General features: G+C 37.0%; 1 protein-coding gene across 2 annotated transcripts; it reads right to left on the reverse strand.

Moving 5' to 3' along the window:
* Nucleotides 1-20,738: 20,738 nt before the first annotated feature.
* On the reverse strand, nt 20,739-21,926 carry LOC109152026. 2 transcript variants are annotated; one of them, XM_019299628.1, is made up of 2 exons: nt 21,851-21,926; nt 20,739-21,022 (listed from the first exon to the last, which is right to left on the reverse strand). In XM_019299628.1, exons 1-2 carry the CDS (start codon nt 21,911-21,913, stop codon nt 20,750-20,752), a joined length of 336 nt encoding a protein of 111 aa, XP_019155173.1. In that variant the 5' UTR covers nt 21,914-21,926; the 3' UTR covers nt 20,739-20,749. The 2 variants fall into 2 exon arrangements, with proteins under 2 accessions (XP_019155173.1, XP_019155220.1); XM_019299675.1 differs by lacking the exon at nt 21,851-21,926 and adding an exon at nt 21,372-21,416.
* Nucleotides 21,927-22,270: the final 344 nt, after the last annotated feature.

The following is a 22,270-nucleotide window of genomic DNA, read 5'->3' on the forward strand; positions in this document are numbered from 1 at the left end:
AAGGCTAATAATGCATCAATTACACAAATAAAACACACAACAATGTGATTTTCCTTATTCCGGTGCCTTATGACGAGTTTACTCTTGCAGTTCGATGGGTAGGAGAATGTGCGCGAAAATACTAGATTAATGTGATTCATTGGATCTATCTAATCTAATGACCTGTAATTGACCATATGACCACACCTAACAACATAGCCACATGTGATCACCCCTATATATATATATATATATATATATATATATATATATATATATATATATATATATATATATATATATATATATATATATATATATATATATATATATATATATATATATATATATATGTAAGAAAAAGTTCAAATGCGGCGAGACCTTCTCGTGCGGCGGTTTTCAGAATGCCCCAACAGTGTTAACAATATGCACCAATAGTGTAAGAGAAACACACAACAATGAAATGCAAAAAATACACCAAAATAATACACAACACACCCAAAAAATACATCATATTCCTCCCTACCACTAATTGTTTATTTCTGAACCCTGTGTGGTGCTTTTAATTAGTCATGCCTAATGGTGTGTTGTTGGTGAACCGTACCTAATTTGTGTGTGTTTTTGTAGTGTATTTCATAACGTTGATGGTGTATATTTTGCTTAACTGGTGTATTCTGAAAACCGCCGCACGACCGCGCGGGAGGGTCTCGCCGCACCGGAACTCGACTATATATATATATATATATATATATATATATATATATATATATATATATATATATATATATATATATATATATATATATATATACTTGCGTTCAAATGAGGACAAGTATATTATAGCGGACTGTGAGGACAGATGTAGTGTGTGCCATTAGTCTGTATGTCGTGTGCATGGCCGAATGTAGCCGTGTGCCACAGTTTGTATGTCGCGTGCATACATTTGTTAATTAATAGAGCCTGAGTTTGAAACCTGATGTTTACATGTATTCTTGTGTGCCATTATGTATTATATTGTGTGCTTGATTGTAATTTGTTGTGTGCCCATTATTTGTCCTCACAGTCCTCTATATATTGTTGTCCTCATTTGAACTCAACCATATATATATATATATATATATATATATATATATATATATATATATATATATATATATATATATATATATATATATATATATATATATATGGGTTCTGGTGTGGTTATTTGCTCAGGTGTGGACATGCGATTTAATCTGAGCCATTGATCAAATCTAGATAAACGACTCAAATCAATGAAAATTAAAAAAAAAAATAAAAAATTGTTCCTCTGGAAGCAACCAAGCATCTTAACCTTAAGCATGAAAATAGCGCACTTTCAGTACACAAACCACATATCTTAAGTACACAAACCACGCACCTTAAGAACACAAATCACGCACCTAAGATTTTAAAATTTTCCACCTTAAATTTCAACAACTCACGCACCTTAAGCATACAAATCACGCACCTTAAGAAGGAAAACCACACACCTTAAGCTTCTGGTTGACGCACCTTAAGTTAAAGACAACTACTCACATTAAGAACACAAACCACGCACCTTAAGCACAAAAATCACGCACCTTAAGTTTCAACAACTACTTACATTAAGCACACAAATTACGCACCATAAGCATAAAAATCATGCACCTTAAGCACAAAAATCACGCACCTTAAGCACAAAAATCATGCACCTTAAGTTTCAACAACTACTCATATTAAGCACACAAACCACACCTTAAGAACAAAAAACACGCACCTTCGGCACACAAACCACGCACCTTAAATTTAACCTAGATGCAAAAATTACTAAATTTCCACCTCGTTTTTTTTTTTTTTTTTTAATTTTGTTAATCTTGGACGTTGATTTTGGCAAGATCAATGGCTCTTCTCTCAACACACAACCGCACCTAGGCGCACCAACTGTATTTGAACCTAATTATATATATATATATATATATATATATATATATATATATATATATATATATATATATATATATATATATATATATGTTAGGAATAAATTGTAATAGATTTTGATAAGCCATATTGTAATTCGTAGATCCCCAATTTTATTTTATTAGACTAGTCGAGTCTTAGACCAAGAAAGGGAAAAATAAATTCATTAGTTGAGGAAATGGATGAAGAAGATATCAAGCCAAAAATCAAGAATTTGTCCAGAGAAAATGGCAAACAGAAGAGGAAGATGTATGCGTATGAAATTTGAGAAAATCCCTCAAGAAATCCCGAAGAAGAAAGAACGTGACTAGAAGTTTGCATGAAGCTATCTTGAAGATCAAGCATCTATGGAAAGAAAGGAGTACACCAAGTGGAACAAGAAGATAACCAATAGGTTGGAACCCCGAAAATTGAAATAGGGATGCAATTTCAAATCAAGTAAGGGATGAGAATTCAATTGACAAATCAAATCAAGTAAGGGATGAGAATTCAATTGACAAATCTAGCAAGGGATAGAGATTTCATTTCCCAAAATAGCAAGGGATGAAGTTTCACAAGGGAAGAGATTTTCCAAGTCAATTGAAGAGATGAAGTCTGGAAGCAGTATACAGACCCAGATACACGAAAAACAGAGGAAGATATTAGAAGAAGTTGCAGGAGCAAAAATACTAGTATATATTGGAGAATATATTTTGAAGATAAAAATCCTAAGAGGCGTGATCTACACCAGATGAAGATTCATGGGACGCCATTTTTGCTGAAACCTCAAGCTCAATTTGAAATATCTGACAAGATCTGCAACGTTATCTTATCTTCTGACAAAAGGCTATACAACTAAGAAAAATTCGAAAATGAGACCGTTTCTTTCCAACGGACGGATTCTCATTACCAGCTATAAATAGATGAACATTGAAGCTGAGGAAAGCAGAAGCAAATAGCAAGAAGCAAGAATACAGAGCTAAACAGAGCATACAAAATTCAAAGAAAGCTTTCCATCTCAGGAGCTTAAATTGATATATCTTTTTTGAGATAAACACTCAGAGTGATACAGAGCTTAGAAAAGAAATATCCAAGAGTGTTGAAATCTTCATCAACTTCAAGAGATTAAGCGCATCAACGAAGATCATCTACAGAATCTCAAAGTTGGAAACAAGGCAAAACTTGTTTTGGAGCAAAACAAGGGAAAGGAGGAAAGTAACACGGAGTTGTGAAATCCTGGATTGTCACACGGAGCTGTGAGATCCGAAGCAGCAGTGTCGGAAGACATTGGGCGTGATTGGTGTGGGCTTGGTGATCAAAGCACCAGATCACGGAAGATACGTTTCTACCGGATCGTAGAAGACGGGGGGGAAGTAGCACGGAGTTGTGAAATCCTGGGAAAGTAACGCGGCGACGTGAAACCCGAAGCAGCAGTGTTGGAGGCACTGGGCGTGATTAGTGTGGGCTTGGTGATCAAAGCACTAGATCACGGAATTCATTGTATCTTGGAACCAAGAAGTGGTGGATATAATGAATTAGCTCTTGTAGAAAAGAGCAAGTGGAGTAGGAGGATTACATCACCTCGCGAACCACTATAAATTGCCTTGTGTTCTTTACTGCTTTCTTTACTTACTGCTATTGCTTGCTTCTCACGTCAATAATCTTGACACGATCTACACACACACCGTATCGTTTATTTAATTCCGCTGTGCACCGGACTCTAACAATCTAGTTAAGAGTCTTGGTTTATCTCTGGCTTACCTTTTGTTATATTGTGCGAAAAAGTTTGAAAGTCTATTCACCCCCCCCCCCCCCCCTCTAGACTTTCACCTTACCTCTTTTGGGACCAACAATTGGTATCAGAGCTGGTGCCTATCCGAGTCAGAATTTGTCTCTAATCGATACTAACAATTGGTATCGAGGCCTGTAGCCTATTTGAGTCAATTAGTATCAAGAGCAGGTTGTCTATTTGGGTCAACCTTGTTTCTGACTGTTAGGCAGATCCATCTTACCCAGTGTGTGTAAATTGGATTATTTGTCTCTCGTATCCATCGAGAAGATGAATAAAGATTTAGCTCAAAATCTATTATTCTCGCTTGATAAATTTGATGATTGGAAAGTTCGTATGCAGGTTCATCTATCTACTTTACATGATGAAATGTGGGAAGTTATCTCCAACGGACCGATTGAAATATTGAAAGTGAATACGGCTTTTCTTCTATCACCGGATGCTCAACAATTCGTACCAAAGCCAAAACCGGAATGGACGCCGGATGATAGAAAAAGGAACAATCTTGACAACATTGCCAAAGATATTCTGTTCAAAGCCATTGATGATACAATATTCCCAAAAGTGCGAAAATGTACAAGTGCAAAAGAAATTTGGGATACTCTCATCAAGATCGGAGAAGGAGATGAACAAGAAAAAGATAACAAGCTCACTATTGCTATGAAGAAGTTCGAGGACTTCAAAATGCTCTCAAACGAATCCATTGTTGATATGGAAGCTCGAATGATCAAAATCCTTGGAGAAATTAATGACCTTGGCAAAAATATTAGCCAAAAGGAAATTAATCTCAAAGTTCTACGAGGCTTACCATCTACTTGGGATATGAAGGTTACGGCTATGCGAGATCACCGAGATCTAAGAATATTGTCAACCGACAAATTATTTAGTGATCTTAAAGCATATGAGTTCGAAATGAAGGCCAAAGATGATGAAGTTCATGATATTCGAAACCCAGCTCTAATGGCCGAACAACCGTCAACCTCCAGGTCAGTAGATAATATTGATTTTATAACTGACGAACAATTTGCTCTTTTTGTGAAAAAGTTCAAAAGGTTTATGCGAAGAGGAGACAACAAAAATTCTGCTCGTGGAAAATTCGTCTCTCGCACGACACAAGAAGAGAAAGTCGAAGAAAACAACAATTTATGCTACAATTGCCGCAAACCCGGACATTTCAAAATAAATTGTCCGTATCCGATCGTTAGCAAGTATCAAGGCATAAATGTTGAATCTACACCGAATAAATCCGAAAGCGAAGATCGAAGGTTCAAGCGCGACAAAAGAAAAGCTCTCGTTAGTAATGAACCAAATGAAAATGATGAGTCGAATGGATTGTCATCAAGTGATGAAAGCTCAAGTTCGGAAGATGACACGGCTCTAATATGCAAATCAATTGAGTTGAGCTCAAGTGAAGAGTGCTTTATGGCTCTTGGAGCAGAGGAAGAAGAGGTAACATCTAATTCTTTCAATTCTGTTAATTCCTCTTTTTCTCGTGAATCTATTGGCAGTCTAATGCGAGATTGTCAAGAGATTATGCTCACTCATCCTCAACTCAAGGAGCGCAATAATATTCTAATTCTTGAAAAAGAATAGATGAATAAAAAATTGCAAGATGCTTTACTTGAAGTGAGTAACTTGAAGAGTGAAAATATTCAACTTCAAGAATAGTGTAAATCAAGAGAGGTTAGAGAACATAACCTTTGGGCTACCATTGCTACGTTTACTAATTCGTCCAAAATTATGGATAAAATGGTAAACATGCAAAAGCCATCAGGAGATAGAACCGGAATCGGTTATGACTCCACATGTTCTCAAACCCCTCCGAAACTGACTAATCTTACTACTCCTTTAAACAATAAAGTGCAAGTAGTAAAATTTGTTAAAAGTCAGTATAACACAATGAGACAAGGACTTGGCTATCAAACAAAAGCAAAGTTGAATGTTGAAAGGCCAAAACAGTTCAATAACACGGCAAAGCAACAAAAATTCTTTAAGCAAAGATATGCCAAAGAGTCAAGTGCAAAAAGAATTTTTAGAAAAGAGGGAAGCTTTTCTAGAAATAGAGATGGAAGATTTTATTCCACTCAAAAGGATTGGTTGTGTAAATCTTGATTAAATGCTTCTTATAGACCAAAGCAACAATCCTCTTCCCAGGTGCCTAGATATAAAAATGTTTTTCAAAACCCGGCGCCAAAAATGTTTTCAAAAGTTAATTATGATTATCGTGTTTCAAATGGTTACAAACCGCCTTATCTTAATTCAATAGGATCAAGGTGAGTTTGGTTACCAAAAATTACTAACAGCAAAGGACCCAAGCAAGTATGGGTACCTAAAACCAACTAATCTTTTTTGTAGGATGTTTGGTACATCGACAGTGGTTGCTCACGCCACATGACTAGAAATAAATCTTGTCTAGTGAATTTCAAGAAAATCGATGGACCAAAAGTTATATTTGGAGGAAATCAAAATTATGGAACTACAAAAGGAGTTGGTACAATTGAAAGAAATGGTTTGAAGATCGAAGATGTTTCATTTGTTGAAGGCCTAAAATTCAATTTGTTGAGCACTAGTCAATTTTGTGATAAAGGCTATCTTGTGGAATTTTCCAAAGATAATTGCCTAATCAAAAATGAGCTCTCAAATGAAGTTGTGCTCACTGGAAAAAGGCGAAAGAATATGTATGTTGTTGATTGGAGCACAAGCAAAGATTCAGTATGCTTAATGGCCAGAAATTCGAATGAAGCAAATTGAGAATGGCACAAAAAGCTCAACCATTTAAACTTCAAGACCATCAATCAGCTTGCAAAGAAAAATCTAGTTGAAGGATTACCAAGTATCATCTTCAAGAAGGACCAAGTGTGTGATGCATGCCAACGCGGAAAGCAAATCAAATCATCATTCAAGTCTGAGACGCACGAATCAACATCAAGACCGCTAAGCTTGTTACACATGGACTTATTTGGACCGGTTGATCCAATAAGTGTAAGTGGTAAGAAATATACTCTTGTTGTTGATGATTTTTCCAGGTACACTTGGACCGTGTTTCTCAAGAAGAAAAATGAAGTTGAACAAGTGTTGCCGAAGCTGTTGAAGCAACTACAAAATGAGAAAGAATTGCAAATATCAAAAATCCGAACCGATCGTGGAACCGAGTTCGTGAATGGAGTTATACAAGCTTTTTGCAATTCACATGGAATTTCTCATCAATTATCTGCCGCAAGAACACCACAACAAAACAGTGTTGCCGAAAGAAGAAACCAGACGCTTAAAGAAGCCGCACGAGTGATGATTAGTGCAGCCGGTCTCCCGAAAAGATATTGGGCGGAAGCTATCAACACTGCTTGCTATACGCAAAATCAAAGCATGATCCATAAGCAGTACAAGAAGATGCCATATGAGCTATATAAAGGGAGAAAACCAAATATTGGTTATTTTCATATTTTTGGATGCAAGTGCTTTATTCATATTAATGATAAATTGCATCTAAAAGCTTTTGATGAGCGTGCAGATGAAGGAATTTTTCTAGGATATTCGACTACCAGCAAAGCATTCAGAGTGTTGAACAAAAGAACAATGGTGGTTGAAGAATCCATACACGTGGTATTTGATGAAAAATCACACGTCAATATTGATGCTCTGGACGAAAATGGCGAAAATATTGAGCAAAATGGTAACAAGTGTCATATTGATTCTTGTGATACTGATGATACGTGTGAAGAAAATATTTTGCAGGGAATGGATGAGTTGGAAATTAATTCTCTAGAAAATCCCATCTCTCATCCAGTAAGAAATGAAATGCGGGATGCAATTGGTATTGAAATTGCAAATCAACCCAGGGATGCAATTGGTATTGAAATTGCTAATCAACCCAGGAATGAAGTTGAAGTGGAAATTGCAAATCAGCCCTTGGATGCAATTACTTGGAGAAGTTAGGAAATCTAGAAAATGAAGCAGAAATTCGAACCAGTGCTACCTCTTCTCAACCAGTAAATCCACCCAGTACCATGCACCCATTTGAACCAGACTTAAGATGGCTCAAAAATCACCCACCAGAATTAGTGATCGGAAATGTTCGAGATGGCGTGAAAACAAGATCATCTACCATGGAAGCATTGTTCACATGTTATCTATCTCAGATTGAACCAAAAGAAGTGGAACGAAGCTCTAAATGATCCAAGTTGGATTGACGCCATGCAAGAGGAACTCGATCAATTCAAAAGAAATGACGTTTGGGAACTTGTTCCAAGACCAATGAACCACAATGTTGTAGGAACTAAATGGGTCTTCCGGAACAAAGCAAACGAAGAAGGCATGATTGTTAGGAATAAAGCAAGGCTCGTTGCAAAAGGATACTCTCAAGAAGAAGGAATAGATTTTGATGAAACCTTTGCACCGGTAGCTAGACTCGAAGCTATAAGGATTTTCCTAGCCTATGCCGTACACAAAGATTTCACCATTTATCAAATGGACGTGAAAAGCGCATTCTTGAATGGACTACTCAAAGAAGAAGTTTATGTCGAACAACCCCCAGGTTTTGAGGTAAAAGGCGAAGGTGATAAAGTCTACAAACTTAAAAAGGCATTGTATGGGTTGAAACAAGCACCTAGAGCTTGGTATGATACCTTGTCAATGTTCTTGATAAGCTGTGGATTCACCAAAGGCCTTGTTGACAAAACTCTATTTAGAATTCAAGATGGTGATCATATTTTATTAGTGCAAATATATGTTGATGATATTATTTTTGGAAGCACTAGCAATTCTTTGTGTGAGAAATTTTCGAAGCTTATGCAGAATAAATTTGAAATGAGCATGATGGGTGAATTGAATTATTTCTTGGGCTTACAAGTCAAACAATTGAAGGAAGGAATATTCATCAATCAAGCAATGTACACCCGCGACTTGATAAAGAAGTTTGGCCTTGATGGAAAATCATCTATCAAAATTCCTATGAGTACATCAATAAGGCTAGACAAAGACGAAGATGAAAAAGATGTCGAACAAACGAAGTATAGAGGAATGATTGGTTCACTACTATACCTCACTGCAAGCAGGCCGGACATTTCTTATGCTGTGGGAGTGTGTGCAAGATTCCAAGCAAATTCAAAAGAAAGCCACCTCACCGCAACAAAGAAAATCATAAGATACTTGAAGGGCACAATCAATGTTGGATTGTGGTATCCTAAAGGTACAGATTTTACGCTAACTGGTTTTTCAGATGCGGATTTTGCAGGTTGTAAAATAGAGAGAAAAAGCACCTCCGGAACGTGTCAATTCTTGGGAGGAAGGCTTGTTTCTTGGTTTAGCAAAAAGCAAAATTCCATCGCAACTAGTACCGCCGAGGCCGAATACATTGCTGCAGGAAGTTGTTGTGCTCAAATTTTGTGGATGAAGCAACAATTGAAGGATTATGGAGTGAATTGCGACGATGTTAGCATATTTTGTGACAATACAAGTGCAATCGCTATCACCCACAATCCAGTGCTTCACTCAAGAACCAAACATATCGACATACGACATCATTTCATAAGGGATCATGTTGAAAAGAAAGATCTAAAAATCGAGTATATCCCTACGGAGAACCAAGTTGCAGATATTCTCACGAAGCCTTTATGCGAAACAAGATTTTCTACCTTAAGGCATGAGTTGGGAATGCTTGAAATGAGCTAAGTATCACTGGACTTAATCTCATGATTTAAATTGATACTTGTGCTCATATAATTTTTATTTAATATATACGTTTATATATTTATTCGAAAATTGCATGAATAATTTAGTTCAATGTGTTTAGTATCTACTTATAAAATTGCATGTAAAATTTAACGTGAAAATATGTGCCATGCAATTCATTTTTCGAAAATTTGTGTTTATTTGTTTTAATCGCATATCTATGTGTTTTTAATTGTAGTCATGGCATAATACGTGTTTTATGATTTATTTGTTTATGTTAAAAATGTCGTGCCTATTTGTGTTGTTATGATTTAATTACTAAATGTTTTTAATTAGTTTATGTTAATTGGTATCTAAAATAATTTGTTAGTTTCTAAATATTTTTGACTAAAAATGTGTTTTAGAATCTACCGTATATATGTATGTTTAATTTTGGTGTTTAATTGAAATTTGTTTAATTTTCTAAATCTGTGTTAAAGTTAATTGGGAGTTTACCATGTATATGTTTGTTTATATATGGATGTGTTTTAATTGCTTTATTCATATATGTTTCAAAATTTTGTGTGAGTTACCCGAAATATTTGTGTATGATTATATGTAATTTATGTGTGATTATATTTATGTGATTATATTTTTACAAATGATACATCTAACGTTTATATATTTTTGAGATGATGATGGAAGAGATCAGATTGGATTTAAAACCTCCACCCCTTAAACCTCTACCCCATAAACCCAATCCCATTAAAACTCTTCACCTCTTAAATCTATACCTCTTAAACTTCCACCCATGAATTAAATCCCACAAAAATCTCACCCTCTCTCACAAAATCAGATCCTCTCTCTCGTAAATCTCCTCCCAAATCCAACCTCTCTCTCAAATCTTCAAAAATAATCAGAGGTGTCCATTCATAATCATCTTACTCTATACACCTTACGTATATAGAGTACCTAAAAGACTGTGAGGCATTTAATGCCCTTGTCTGCTAATGATAACCTTTTTCTCTCTCCTAGTAACACCTTAACCAAAAGACACCTCCACCCTTACAAGTGCCTTGTCACCACACCTATTCTAAGGGTCTCAATTGAGATTTCTATCTGAGATTTATACCTCTTCTATAATCCTTCTTAAACCATACGAAACCTTTCGTATTCCTCTCAGACGAAATTTTTCCAGTTCTATCAAGATCAAAAATCTCTCTCTCTCAAGCTCTCAATCTCACCGGCGAATACCATGTCTGGAACCAAAGCCATGCAACCCAAAAATCTGCTTACTCTACAACAACAATTGATCGATGGGATGACACTCAATCCAGAGTTTTTCATGTTTAGAGCCGTCGACAAAGAATTAGCAAAGAAGATTCTCAATGCTTTGAAGGACTGTGGACTATACGATTTCTTCACCTACAAATATGTTGGAGTTTTTGAAACAGATGTGACCGAGTTCTATTTGCATGCCACTGTGAAGAACAACGTGATTCACTCTAAAGTTGGAAGAACAGATGTTCAAATTTGTGAAAAAGACATCAAGGAGTGCTTTAAATTTCCTGATTCGGAGCTAATGCCAGAAGCTCACCATTATGATACTCAATCCTTCTGGAACGAAATTCGTGGTCCAAAAGCACCTATGATTCACGACTCAACCAAGCCAAAGAACGTGCTGAAACCAGAATATGATATGCTCATAGAGATGATGTACAAGATTCTGGACAATAAGCTTGGAAGTGTGGATGATTTATCTGGAACATCCGTGAGTCTGATGAACGGAATCATGCAAGGAATAAAATTCAACTGGGCAAAATACATCTTCAATCGCCTATTATTCTTTGTAAACAATGCAAAACCTCATGGCAGACCACTTGAAGGAAATCACTTTTTGCATAAAGTTGGGTATGGACTTATTGTTGGAGAAATTCTGAGAAAGAAGAATGTGCCTCTCAGAAGACACAAAAATGTTGGAATCTACAGAACTCTTTTCAGAAAATTTGGACCTGACTATGGCAAGAAAACAAAATCGAAGGAAAGGATCAGAAGGAGGTGGTTCTACAAGCACACCTCAAAGCTCTCGAAAAAGGAACAGTAAAACTCCATTTGCAGGAAGTGCACACATGGGTTCGAGCAACCCAAGCAACAGAGATCAAGAAGCCGTAAGCTCGGCTATAGCACTTATTCCATTTCAGGAAGTGGTAGAGTCTGAAGCTCATGAAGTGGACATACCCGTGATGCCAACTGAAGAAGATACCACCCAAATGGAGTTTGCAGGAGTTGAAGTGCAAGTTTCCAATGACTTGCAAAGGAGAATCTCGAATCAATCTGCAGTTGATGCTGGTGTTGAACCCATTGTGTTCGACAAAACACAAACTCGAGATGATCCGGAACTGATGAAGGAATTAAACCGAGTTCAAGTATGGAAGGAATGGAGACTTGAAAGATATCACTCTTTTATCTCCAAAGTTGATTCAGAGTTGATACAAAGTGAAGAATTAGCCTTTGAATGGCTAGGAACCAACTCAATGCTTAAAGCACTAAACATGGATGCAAATCAAGTTTATAGGCTGAAGCTTCAAGAAAAGAACAATAAGGGAAAACGAGTGGCCGCAGCAACTCAAGAAGATGCCAATCAAGTCTCTCCAAATGATATTGAAAAAGAGAATGAAATGAGGCTACAGATTGCTCTACACAGATCGTTGACTGACACTCATGGACATCCAGGTGATACTTCAATTAATATAGCCAATGATTTTCTTGAAAATTTTGGAGAAAGGGCGAATGAAGGAAGTACACTTGTTGAGGTACCAATTTCAGCTTCTGAAACGCATGAGTCTATTCCTGTCAGAGTTCACTGTGCTGAACTTTTGATATCAAATGTGACCCCCACCAACATTGATATAAATGCTATGGACCCTACAAGGGATGAATTTAGAGACCAAATTGATGGTGAAATCAGACCATCAATTGGGGGGGAATATTCACATGAAGTGCCAGTACACGATAACACCACTATATTGTCACTTCAAAATACCTCTCTGGAAGCTACTTTAAATGCAGAGCTTATTTCAAGAACAGAGGTAATTGAAGAAGAAGTGGAAAATCATCTTGAAGAAGCCGAATCACCAGAAGAGAATTTGCAACTCACCGAAAATCCGGTTCTTGGAGATTCAAGAAGGAATTTATTCAAGAGTTTACACTCTTTGAATATGCAAGGAGGCCGAACCCGAGAAGAAGATGAAGATGATTTATTGGTTTCTTTGTTTGCAAAAGTCACTGAATCAAGTGATATGGTGTGTCAGAAAATTGGAAGTACTCTCACCGAGCAAGGACATCTCTCTCTACAACATTTTGAGAACACACGAACAAATTTGAAGGAGTTGTTGGAGTATCAAAACACTTTGCAGACAAAAATTGAAAGAGCCGAACGACATTTGAAAGGAGATCTCACTGAAGGTTTATTGGAGATCATCCAGCTGATGAAGAAGGAACGAGAAGCCACAGAGAAAATCAACAGTGAAAGACACCTGAGACAAATCAAAGCCATACAAGATCAAGAAACAAGGATAAATCACCTTGAGGTGGAATTATCCTCCATGGCTAATAAATTATCTGTTTTACAGGATGTTTCTCTCAAAACACATGATGGAGTTAAGATTGTTAAAGCCAATCAAGAACAAGATTCCAAATCCCTTGGCTTTTTGATTGATAATGCCATAAGGGGGGAAGAAATTCTCAATCATCTGGCTTTACAACAACATGAATTTATCATTGGAAATCAGTCACAACAACCAGCTCAGACCGCCGCACCTACGAAAGGCCGTTGACGAGGACGTGGTCAACAATCCCAAGTTGGTTTCGCTCAATTTGCAAATCCGAGTCTTGGATCAAGTTCATCAAAAGTGGCTCAATTTGCAAATCATCTGGCTTTACAACAACATGAATTTATCATTGGAAATCAGTCACAACAACCAGCTCAGACCGCCGCACCTACGAAAGGCCGTGGACGAGGACGTGGTCAACAATCCCAAGTTGGTTTCGCTCAATTTGCAAATCCGAGTCTTGGATCAAGTTCATCAAAAGTGGCCGAAACTCGAGATTGGTTCGAATGCTCAAAAGGAACCTTAACACCGCAGAAAGTCTGGACATCCGAAAATGTGCCGGCTATGGTGAAAAGATGGCCAAAAGCTGATCAAGCTCAATGGATTTCGGACAAGAATAAAGAAGAAGAAGCGAAACGAAAGCAAACCGAAATGTGGTATGAGCTCAGAGACTATACCAAGAATAATGGTGAAAGTCTGGGATTCCAAAGAAGTTTTGAAGAATGCATAATTTGGTGGGAAGCCGGAGCTCTTCCGGGAACCAACATTAAAGAGGCCTTTGGACACTACATGGCTGGGAATGTGACTAAGAAATTTGAATGTGAGAAGTTCAAGAATGATATCTGCAAGATGAGAGAACATATCAAGGATATATTGAAAGCCGACATGGGAGTCAAGAAACCCAGAAGGTAATCAAGCATATATTCCTCAAGAAATATGATGTTTTAAATTTCTATGATTTTGGCTAGCTACAATATTTCCTCTAATCGACTAATATGAATAAAAATTCCCTTGGTCTGATCTAAGTCTGTTTATGATTTATTTTTTGGCTATCATGTAATTAGTTGGTGAATCAAAAGACAAGAGTTGTTAAACGCATGCAAAATTTGATAAAGATAAAAAAATTGATTAAAAATTTTAATCAAGGATGCGTATAGGACTTGTCTAAATTAATTCACAAAGTTTTATTTTCCCTAGAATTATTTTTGTCAAACTCATCTTGGCTTTGTCGAAATAAAATTGAGTAAAAATAAAAATATTTTTCAAAGACTTAAAGCCAATGTTTGAGTATAGGTTATGGCATTATCAAAAGGGGGGAAATTGTTAGGAATAAATTGTAATAGATTTTGATAAGCCATATTGTAATTCGTAGATCCCCAATTTTATTTCATTAGACTAGTCGAGTCTTAGACCAAGAAAGGGAAAAAATAAATTCATTAGTTGAGGAAATGGATGAAGAAGATATCAAGCCAAAAATCAAGAATTTGTCAAGAGAAAATGGCAAACAGAAGAGGAAGATGTATGCGTATGAAATTTGAGAAAATCCCTCAAGAAATCCCGAAGAAGAAAGAACGTGACTAGAAGTTTGCATGAAGCTATCTTGAAGATCAAGCATCTATGGAAAGAAAGGAGTACACCAAGTGGAACAAGAAAATAACCAATAGGCTGTATGGACGAGATGGTAGAAGCTTGAAATATTATGTGTAAGGTCACAGGTTCAAATCTCACATCCCACATATTTTAAAGAAGCCAAGTTAAAATTCCATCTGATCAAGTAAGAGGCGATGGTTTGGCCGAAGGGATACAATTTGCAAGTCAATGGGATGAGATTTCCAATTTGACTATGGTTAAAATTCCATCTGATCAAGTAAGAGGCGATGGTTTGGCCGAAGGGATACAATTTGCAAGTCAATGGGATGAGATTTCCAATTTGACTATGGGATGAGATTTCAAGGGATGCAATTTGCAAAGTCAAAGGGAATGAGATTTCCAAATTGACTAAGGGATGAACTTTACAAGTGAAGGGATGCAGTTTCTCAAATTGGTATCCCAAACAAATTGGAACCCCGAAAATTGAAATAGGGATGCAATTTCATCAGAAGAAGAATGGGATGAGATTGCAATTCCAAATCAAGTAAGGGATGAGAATTCAATTGACAAATCTAGCAAGGGATAGAGATTTCATTTCCCAAAATAGAAAGGGATGAAGTTTCACAAGGGAGCAGTATATTGAAATTGGAACCCCGAAAATTGAAATAGTTAGAAGAAGAATGGGATGAGATTGCAATTCCAAATCAAGTAAGGGATAAGAATTCAATTGACAAATCTAGCAAGGGATAGAGATTTCATTTCCCAAAATAGAAAGGGATGAAGTTTCACAAGGGAGCAGTATACAGACCCAGATACACGAAAAACAAAGGAAGATATTAGAAGAAGTTGCAGGAGCAAAAATACTAGTCTAACTAGTAAGGGATATTAGAAGAAGTTGCAGGAGCAAAAATACTAGTCTAACTAGTAAGGGATTATATTGGAGAATATATTTTGAAGATAAAAATCCCAAGAGGCGTGATCTACACCAGATGGAGATTCATGGGACGCCATTTTTGCTGAAACCTCAAGCTCAATTTGAAATATCTGACAAGATCTGCAACGTTATCTTATCTTCTGACAAAAGGCTATACAGCTAAGCAAAATTCGAAAATGAGACCGTTTCTTTCCAACGGACGGATTCTCATTACCAGCTATAAATAGATGAAGATTGAAGCTGAGGAAAGCAGAAGCAAGAACGCAATAGAGCAAAAATACAGAGCTAAACAGAGCATACAAAATTCAAAGAAAGCTTTCCATCTCAGGAGCTTAAATTGATATATCTTTTGTGAGATAAACATTCAGAGTGATACAGAGCTTAGAAAAGAAATATCCAAGAGTGTTGAAATCTTCATCAACTTCAAGAGATTCAGCGCATCAACGAAGATCATCTACAGAATCTCAAAGTTGGAAGCAAGGCAAAACTTGTTTTGGAGCAAAACAAGGGAAAGGAGGAAAGTAACACGGAGTTGTGAAATCCTGGATTGTCACACGGAGATGTGAGATCCGAAGCAGCAGTGTCGGAAGACATTGGGCGTGATTGGTGTGGGCTTGGTGATCAAAGCACCAGATCACGGAAGATACGTTTCTACCGGATTGTAGAAGACAGCGGGAAAGTAGCACGGAGTTGTGAAATCCTGGGAAAGTAACGCGGCGACGTGAAACCCGAAGCAGCAGTGTTGGAGGCACTGGGCGTGATTAGTGTGGGCTTGGTGATCAAAGCACTAGATCACGGAATTCATTGTATCTTGGAACCAAGAAGTGGTGGATATAGTGAATTGGCTCTTTGAGAAGAGCAAGTGGAGTAGGAGGATTACATCACCTCGCGAACCACTATAAATTGCCTTGTGTTCTTTACTGCTTTCTTTACTTACCGCTCTTGCTTGCTTCTCACGTCAATAATCTTGACACGATCTACACACACACCGTATCGTTTATTTAATTCCGCTGTGCACCGGACTCTAACAATCTAGTTAAGAGTCTTGGTTTATCTCTGGCTTACCTTTTGTTATATTGTGCAAAAAGTTTGAAAGTCTATTCACCCCCCCCCCCCCCCTCTAGACTTTCACCTTACCTCTTTTGGGACCAACAGAGACGTTCTGCATGTGTCCTCCCAACCTTAGTTTCCATTAAGAACACAAATTCGGGCTTCTTACGGGACACCAGGTCCATAATCTCGTGAACTGTGTGTGGATTGCCCAAGCCACGACAGTTCCAGCTCAGCGTACTCATGAGGACGGGCAGGGCTGAGATCCAGCTCCCGCCATAGGCAAGTTTTTTGAAACATCATACATGGCCACATCTCCACCTCCCTGGACAATCCGCCTACCACTCCCCGAAAACTGTCGTCGCCGCTTCGCTGTAGCCACCACGGTATCATCATCTGGCCGAACACCCCCAACTGGACTACCGACTTGCCCGGCCGTCACCAAACTCGTAACCTGACACCGGCCATCCTTAGCGACGTCAACCTCCTCCAAACGCAGCTTACCCCCCACCGACACCAACCAGGTATCTCCGACTGCTCTAGAAGCACCCCGAGAACCGCCAGCTCGCATGTTAGGGCCATAAGGGTACCGCTCGATCGGGATCCTAGCCTCTCTTGCCTTAATACAAAACGTGTGCAAATGCCCCATCAAACCACAAAAGAAATAGAATTTGTGCAACCGTTTATAACGAAAGGTCACCCAAGTCGTTGTTTTGTCCCTCTTCACCAGCTTCATCCGTCTACGGAGAGGCTTGTCCACAACGATCGAGACCCGAATACGATAGAATGTGAGCTAGGGGGCACCAACAAAACGTTGATCATGTTTTACGAACATACCAAGAAAGTTGCATGGTTTTTCTAAGACTGCCTCAGACGTATATCCCATCGGGAGATCATGCAGCTGCATCCACATATCAAATTTATCCAACGGCACCTGCCCCGGGATCGCCCCGGCCAACACCTCCCGAAAAACCAACGTGTTCTTCTCAAAAGCCCAAGGTCCTCCATCGATAACATATTCCATATCAATTTGTGGAAGAAAACAAACAAGAACAAGCCCGGTTGGATTTCGGTGACCTGCACTCCCCTCACCGGTTGCCAAACCGATGCCAAGACCTGCCGCATGAACTCCAATTTGATCAACTTTGCCGTGAGGAATCTGCCAACCACCGCTCAAGTTTTTTCGTCTCCGTCTCCCATGACGCCGAAGTCATCCCCCATTGGAACGAACTCGGCTTACTCCTCCTCCAAAGCCCAATCCGCCCACCTTTTAGCAAGCTTGTCAACTTCATCAGTCGTCGCCGTAGGCTCCATGTGGTCGTAGTCAGCAGACACACCACAGATCGTGGTATGAAGACCGATGATCGGCCGGAAAAAGCAAAGAGATAGCTTAAACCCTAGGAAAACCCTAGAAGAGAAGGCAAAACCCTAGAATATCTATAGAGAGAATTTCACAGTTTTATATTGTATTTTTAATACACTCTTCATATTCGTAGTATATGTTGAACAAGGAATAAGGGTCAAATAGACAATCGAACCGCACAAGATAATGAAATTAGGGCATTGAACTCAAAAAACTACAATTAAGTCCCTAAACTAACCTATTTCAAGCAATTTGTCCAATTTGCAGGTTTTTCCCCTTTCTAACAGGTCACTCAAATTAAAATATTTTTTTTTAAAATAATTTTTAAAAAATAATTAATTAAAATAAACTCAAAAAATAAAAGATTAGAAAAAACCATCGTATCCGTTGGAGACGAAGGTCTCCGGCCATGGCCATGGCGCCTTCTCTCTGTCTCTAACTCTCTGCTCTTTGCGAACTATGCGAAGGCGAAGGCGCGAAGCGACCGGCGACTTGCGGTCGCGTTGGGGAACGTCGAAACTGCCGACTGCGAACTCCGAGTCTCCGACCTGCGCGCTGCCAGTGCGGTTTGGCCTTCTCGAGTTCTCTTAGTCTCGCTGCGAAGTCAAAGCGGAAGTGCGGAACTGCCGATTGCAAACACCAAGTCTATGACGGCGACCTACGCACTGCCATCTCCAGTTTCTCTCCCTACTGGCTATTCTAGAGATGATGCTTTTTTTTAAAAAAAAATTATTTTAGTTCAGTTTAATCAAATTTTTTTAAAATTATTTTTAAAAAATATTTTAAATTAAGTGACGTGTTAGAAAGAGGGAAAACCTGCAAATTAGCTAAATTGTTTGAAATATGTTAATTTAGGGACTCAATTGTAGCGTTTTTGAGTTCAGTGGCCTAATTGCATTATTGTGTATGGTTGGATGGCTTATTTGACCCTTATTCCGTTCAACAATTATGTCAACTCTAATTGGGATGGGTTCGAACCTAAGACAGTTCTTATAGAAATCAATGAGTAAATTAAGAATAATAAATAGTTAACGGAATATTCTGTTACTAAAGTTTATACTAACTGAATGTGGTGGTATTTAATGGAAGAAAATAATATAATAGGGGGTAAAGTAAAGAAATCAAAAAAAAAATATTAAAATCAAAATAATCTGAACCATTCATTTAATCAAATAACTGGACGGATATATGTATATATATATATATATATATATATGTATATATATATATATGTGTGTGTGTATATATATATATATATATATATATATATATATATATATATATATATATATATATATATACATACATACATATATATATATATATATATATATATATATATATATATATATATATATATATATATATATATACTAGTTATGACACGCGCTTTGCGCGATTAGACCAATGCCCAGTGTGTATTTATAAATTAGTGTTTCTTAATTGGTTAAAGTATTCACATAATATAATAATGAGAGAGAAAAAATGTGAAATTAATAAAAGATATAGAAATAGTCTTGGTGATTATATATTGTAATAAAAGATAAAGAAATTCGAAATAGCTAAATTAGAATTAAAGTAAAAACAAATAAACCACTAAATAAAGCTGGCTATCTATAATGAAAAAAAGTAGTAATTTGAGCAGAGTAAATTAATTTTTTTAGTGCGTGTTTGGTGAGGCTCGGAATTGTCTTCTTCTTCTCCATCTTTAGTGAAGTTGAGTTTCCTTTTTGCTGGTTGTCTGTTTATTGCATCTTGTTTACTTGTGGTAGTGAATGAGAATGAACCGTGCAATGATGTTATGGTATATGATACCATGTTTTTGCCTTGTTGTGTGTAGGATTGAGACCTCAATTGTATTATATATTCTTCATCTTGTAAGCGGTTATTGATATGTTGAAATCGTAGCTGTTGATCCTACAAGATGTTTATTTAGTTAGTCATAGGTTAGTTTACTGTAAAACATGAGTGGTTGTGGGTGGTAAAGGAGAAATACCTGTTGTTCAAATTGCATAACTTGTTTGCTCGTTGAGAGTAATAGTTGTTCAGCACATTTTCCAAACACAAATGCAACAAGGCATCCACTTCCATCAGTAATTTCCACATCCAGTTTATATATTATCATTATTGTATTATGTTTGTGTAATGATTAAATTGATACTGACCTCCTTCTAACAAAAAAAATAAATAAAATGTCTATAAAAATTGTTACTAACTGTGGTGTTCCCACTGCATTCATTTCACCACAATGCATGCAATGAAATTGTTTGTCACTTTCTGCGTAAACCTTTTACATACAATGACTACATCCAATGTACCATGTGTTTTTTATTTGATGCTTAAATCTGATTTTCCCTTTTATCCAAATAGGTTTAATCTACAAGTTGTCATCAGTAAAAAAATTAATGTTAATGTTAAGTATAAAATATTGAATTAGTGTCTAAAATCTTTTTTATATATACCAGATCAATTGATGGAGGGATAATATCAATTGTAGAAATTTCTGCAATTTTTGGATTTGCAAGTTTTATTACAGCGTCATTGTAGTCTCGACAGCGTTTTAATGCATCAAGTGTAGCACGATGCTTTGTTCCCCTAATAATACATACAAAAGAAATGTATTTTTAAAATAATGAAACAGAAATTGATTATAATCTTAAAAAATGGCTTTGTCTTTTGCTTTCTATCAAGCCAACTTCTCAAGATTAATAATAAATGCTGCTGCAACCGCCTCTCATCATCTCAAACTTCCATCGTATGTACAGGTATAAGAAAATGAACCCAAAACACAGTAAAAGCCAAAGAAACCTGCTACGGCTTGTAATTTGTTAGGATCCCTGCACAAGACCCTCCCTAGGAACATTGGTCACTCGAAGGATAGCTTGAGCGTTCAAGGGTGAGAGCTTTGATTGGCAAAATTGCTCCCAAGAAATTGCTTCTTGATCTTCAGTCACTGTTGTTGTTATCTTCTCATAGACACTTTGCAGTTCCAATAAAAGAGCACGGGCAGCTTCCCTAGACTCAGGAAGTTGGTCACTAAGCTGAGATGCAGCAAATTGGATCAACTTGTCTAGACCATAAGCTTCAATTCCCTCAACTCCCTGCAAAGCATCAACTCACCACATTACAATATGGCATATTTTACTGAAAACAAAACAAGTGAAAGATCCAAACTCATTTCCTAAAAAAGGAACAAAGCATATTCTCTTGCTTTTTATTCCATTCATGTCCTCACGTGAAATGGTTGAATCTCATGATACACAAATCATAGCATTGAGGACAAGCTAAGGGTTACAAGAGAAAGATCCACATCAATTTTTTAAAAAAAAAAAAAAAAAGTCCAGACTCCAAAACCCGTTATCAAGTTCCTTTTACTTTACAAATAGGAGCCAGTTGCAATATTGAACCAAGAAAAATAAGTAGAGAAAGAAGAGAGTATGCAACTCTTACCAGTTTTGGTACACTTCTGGAGAAGCACATTGATACATTTAGTACATGTATGGGCATATGGCACTCAAGAAGTCTTTCATTCTTGCTCTAGGGAAGCCAAAATACAAGAACTTAAGCATGTCCTAGAAACGGCACAAAGCTCAAAAGAGTAACCGTTTCGTCACATTTTTACTTCCTCAACCCAATAACAAAGTAAAATCAGAGGCCTACATCAAGACCGTCAAATTCACTGTGCAACCCAAATCCTGTTCCAACTGGTTGGTCCAAAAATATAATGTTGGCCATCTAGTGAATTTATGAAGGATTTTGTTACCCAAACCATTCCATTACCCAAGAATAAATAGAAAAATGAAGAATAGGGAAACACAACCCTATGACACAGTAGAACACTTGACAAATCAAGAATAGGAAAACACAAATAATGAAGGATAAACAAATACAATAATTAGAGAAGAAAGGGAAAAGGTGAAGAAGGTTACTTGAGAATCATAGCTGCTGAGAGTTGTGTTGTTGTATCTCTGGGAGAGAACAACCCTAATCATAAATTCTTTATATTGATACCAGATCAAGGTCAATATAAGTTGGACAAATCGAGCATCTGAATGCGTAGAGTAGTAATCTGTATAGACACAATATATTAAAATCAAATTATATTCACTTAAGCTGGTTTTATTTTTAAAAATGAATATATTTTGCACATAAAGTGTAAAAAATAACCTAGTTAGATCAAAGAAGTTATCCACAAGCTTCATTTAGAATTTCTTGATAGACAATGTTATCAGTTAGGTCTGTAGTAGTTGTATCGCGATGAGTATTGCAAAGTAAAATCTTTACACAATCTTCTTTCTTTGCTCTTGATAATGCATCATATAACTGTCCATGTGAAAACACCGGTTGTT

This window comes from Ipomoea nil, unplaced genomic scaffold, assembly GCF_001879475.1.
Source record: "Ipomoea nil cultivar Tokyo-kokei standard unplaced genomic scaffold, Asagao_1.1 scaffold0114, whole genome shotgun sequence".
Lineage (NCBI taxonomy): Eukaryota > Viridiplantae > Streptophyta > Magnoliopsida > Solanales > Convolvulaceae > Ipomoea > Ipomoea nil.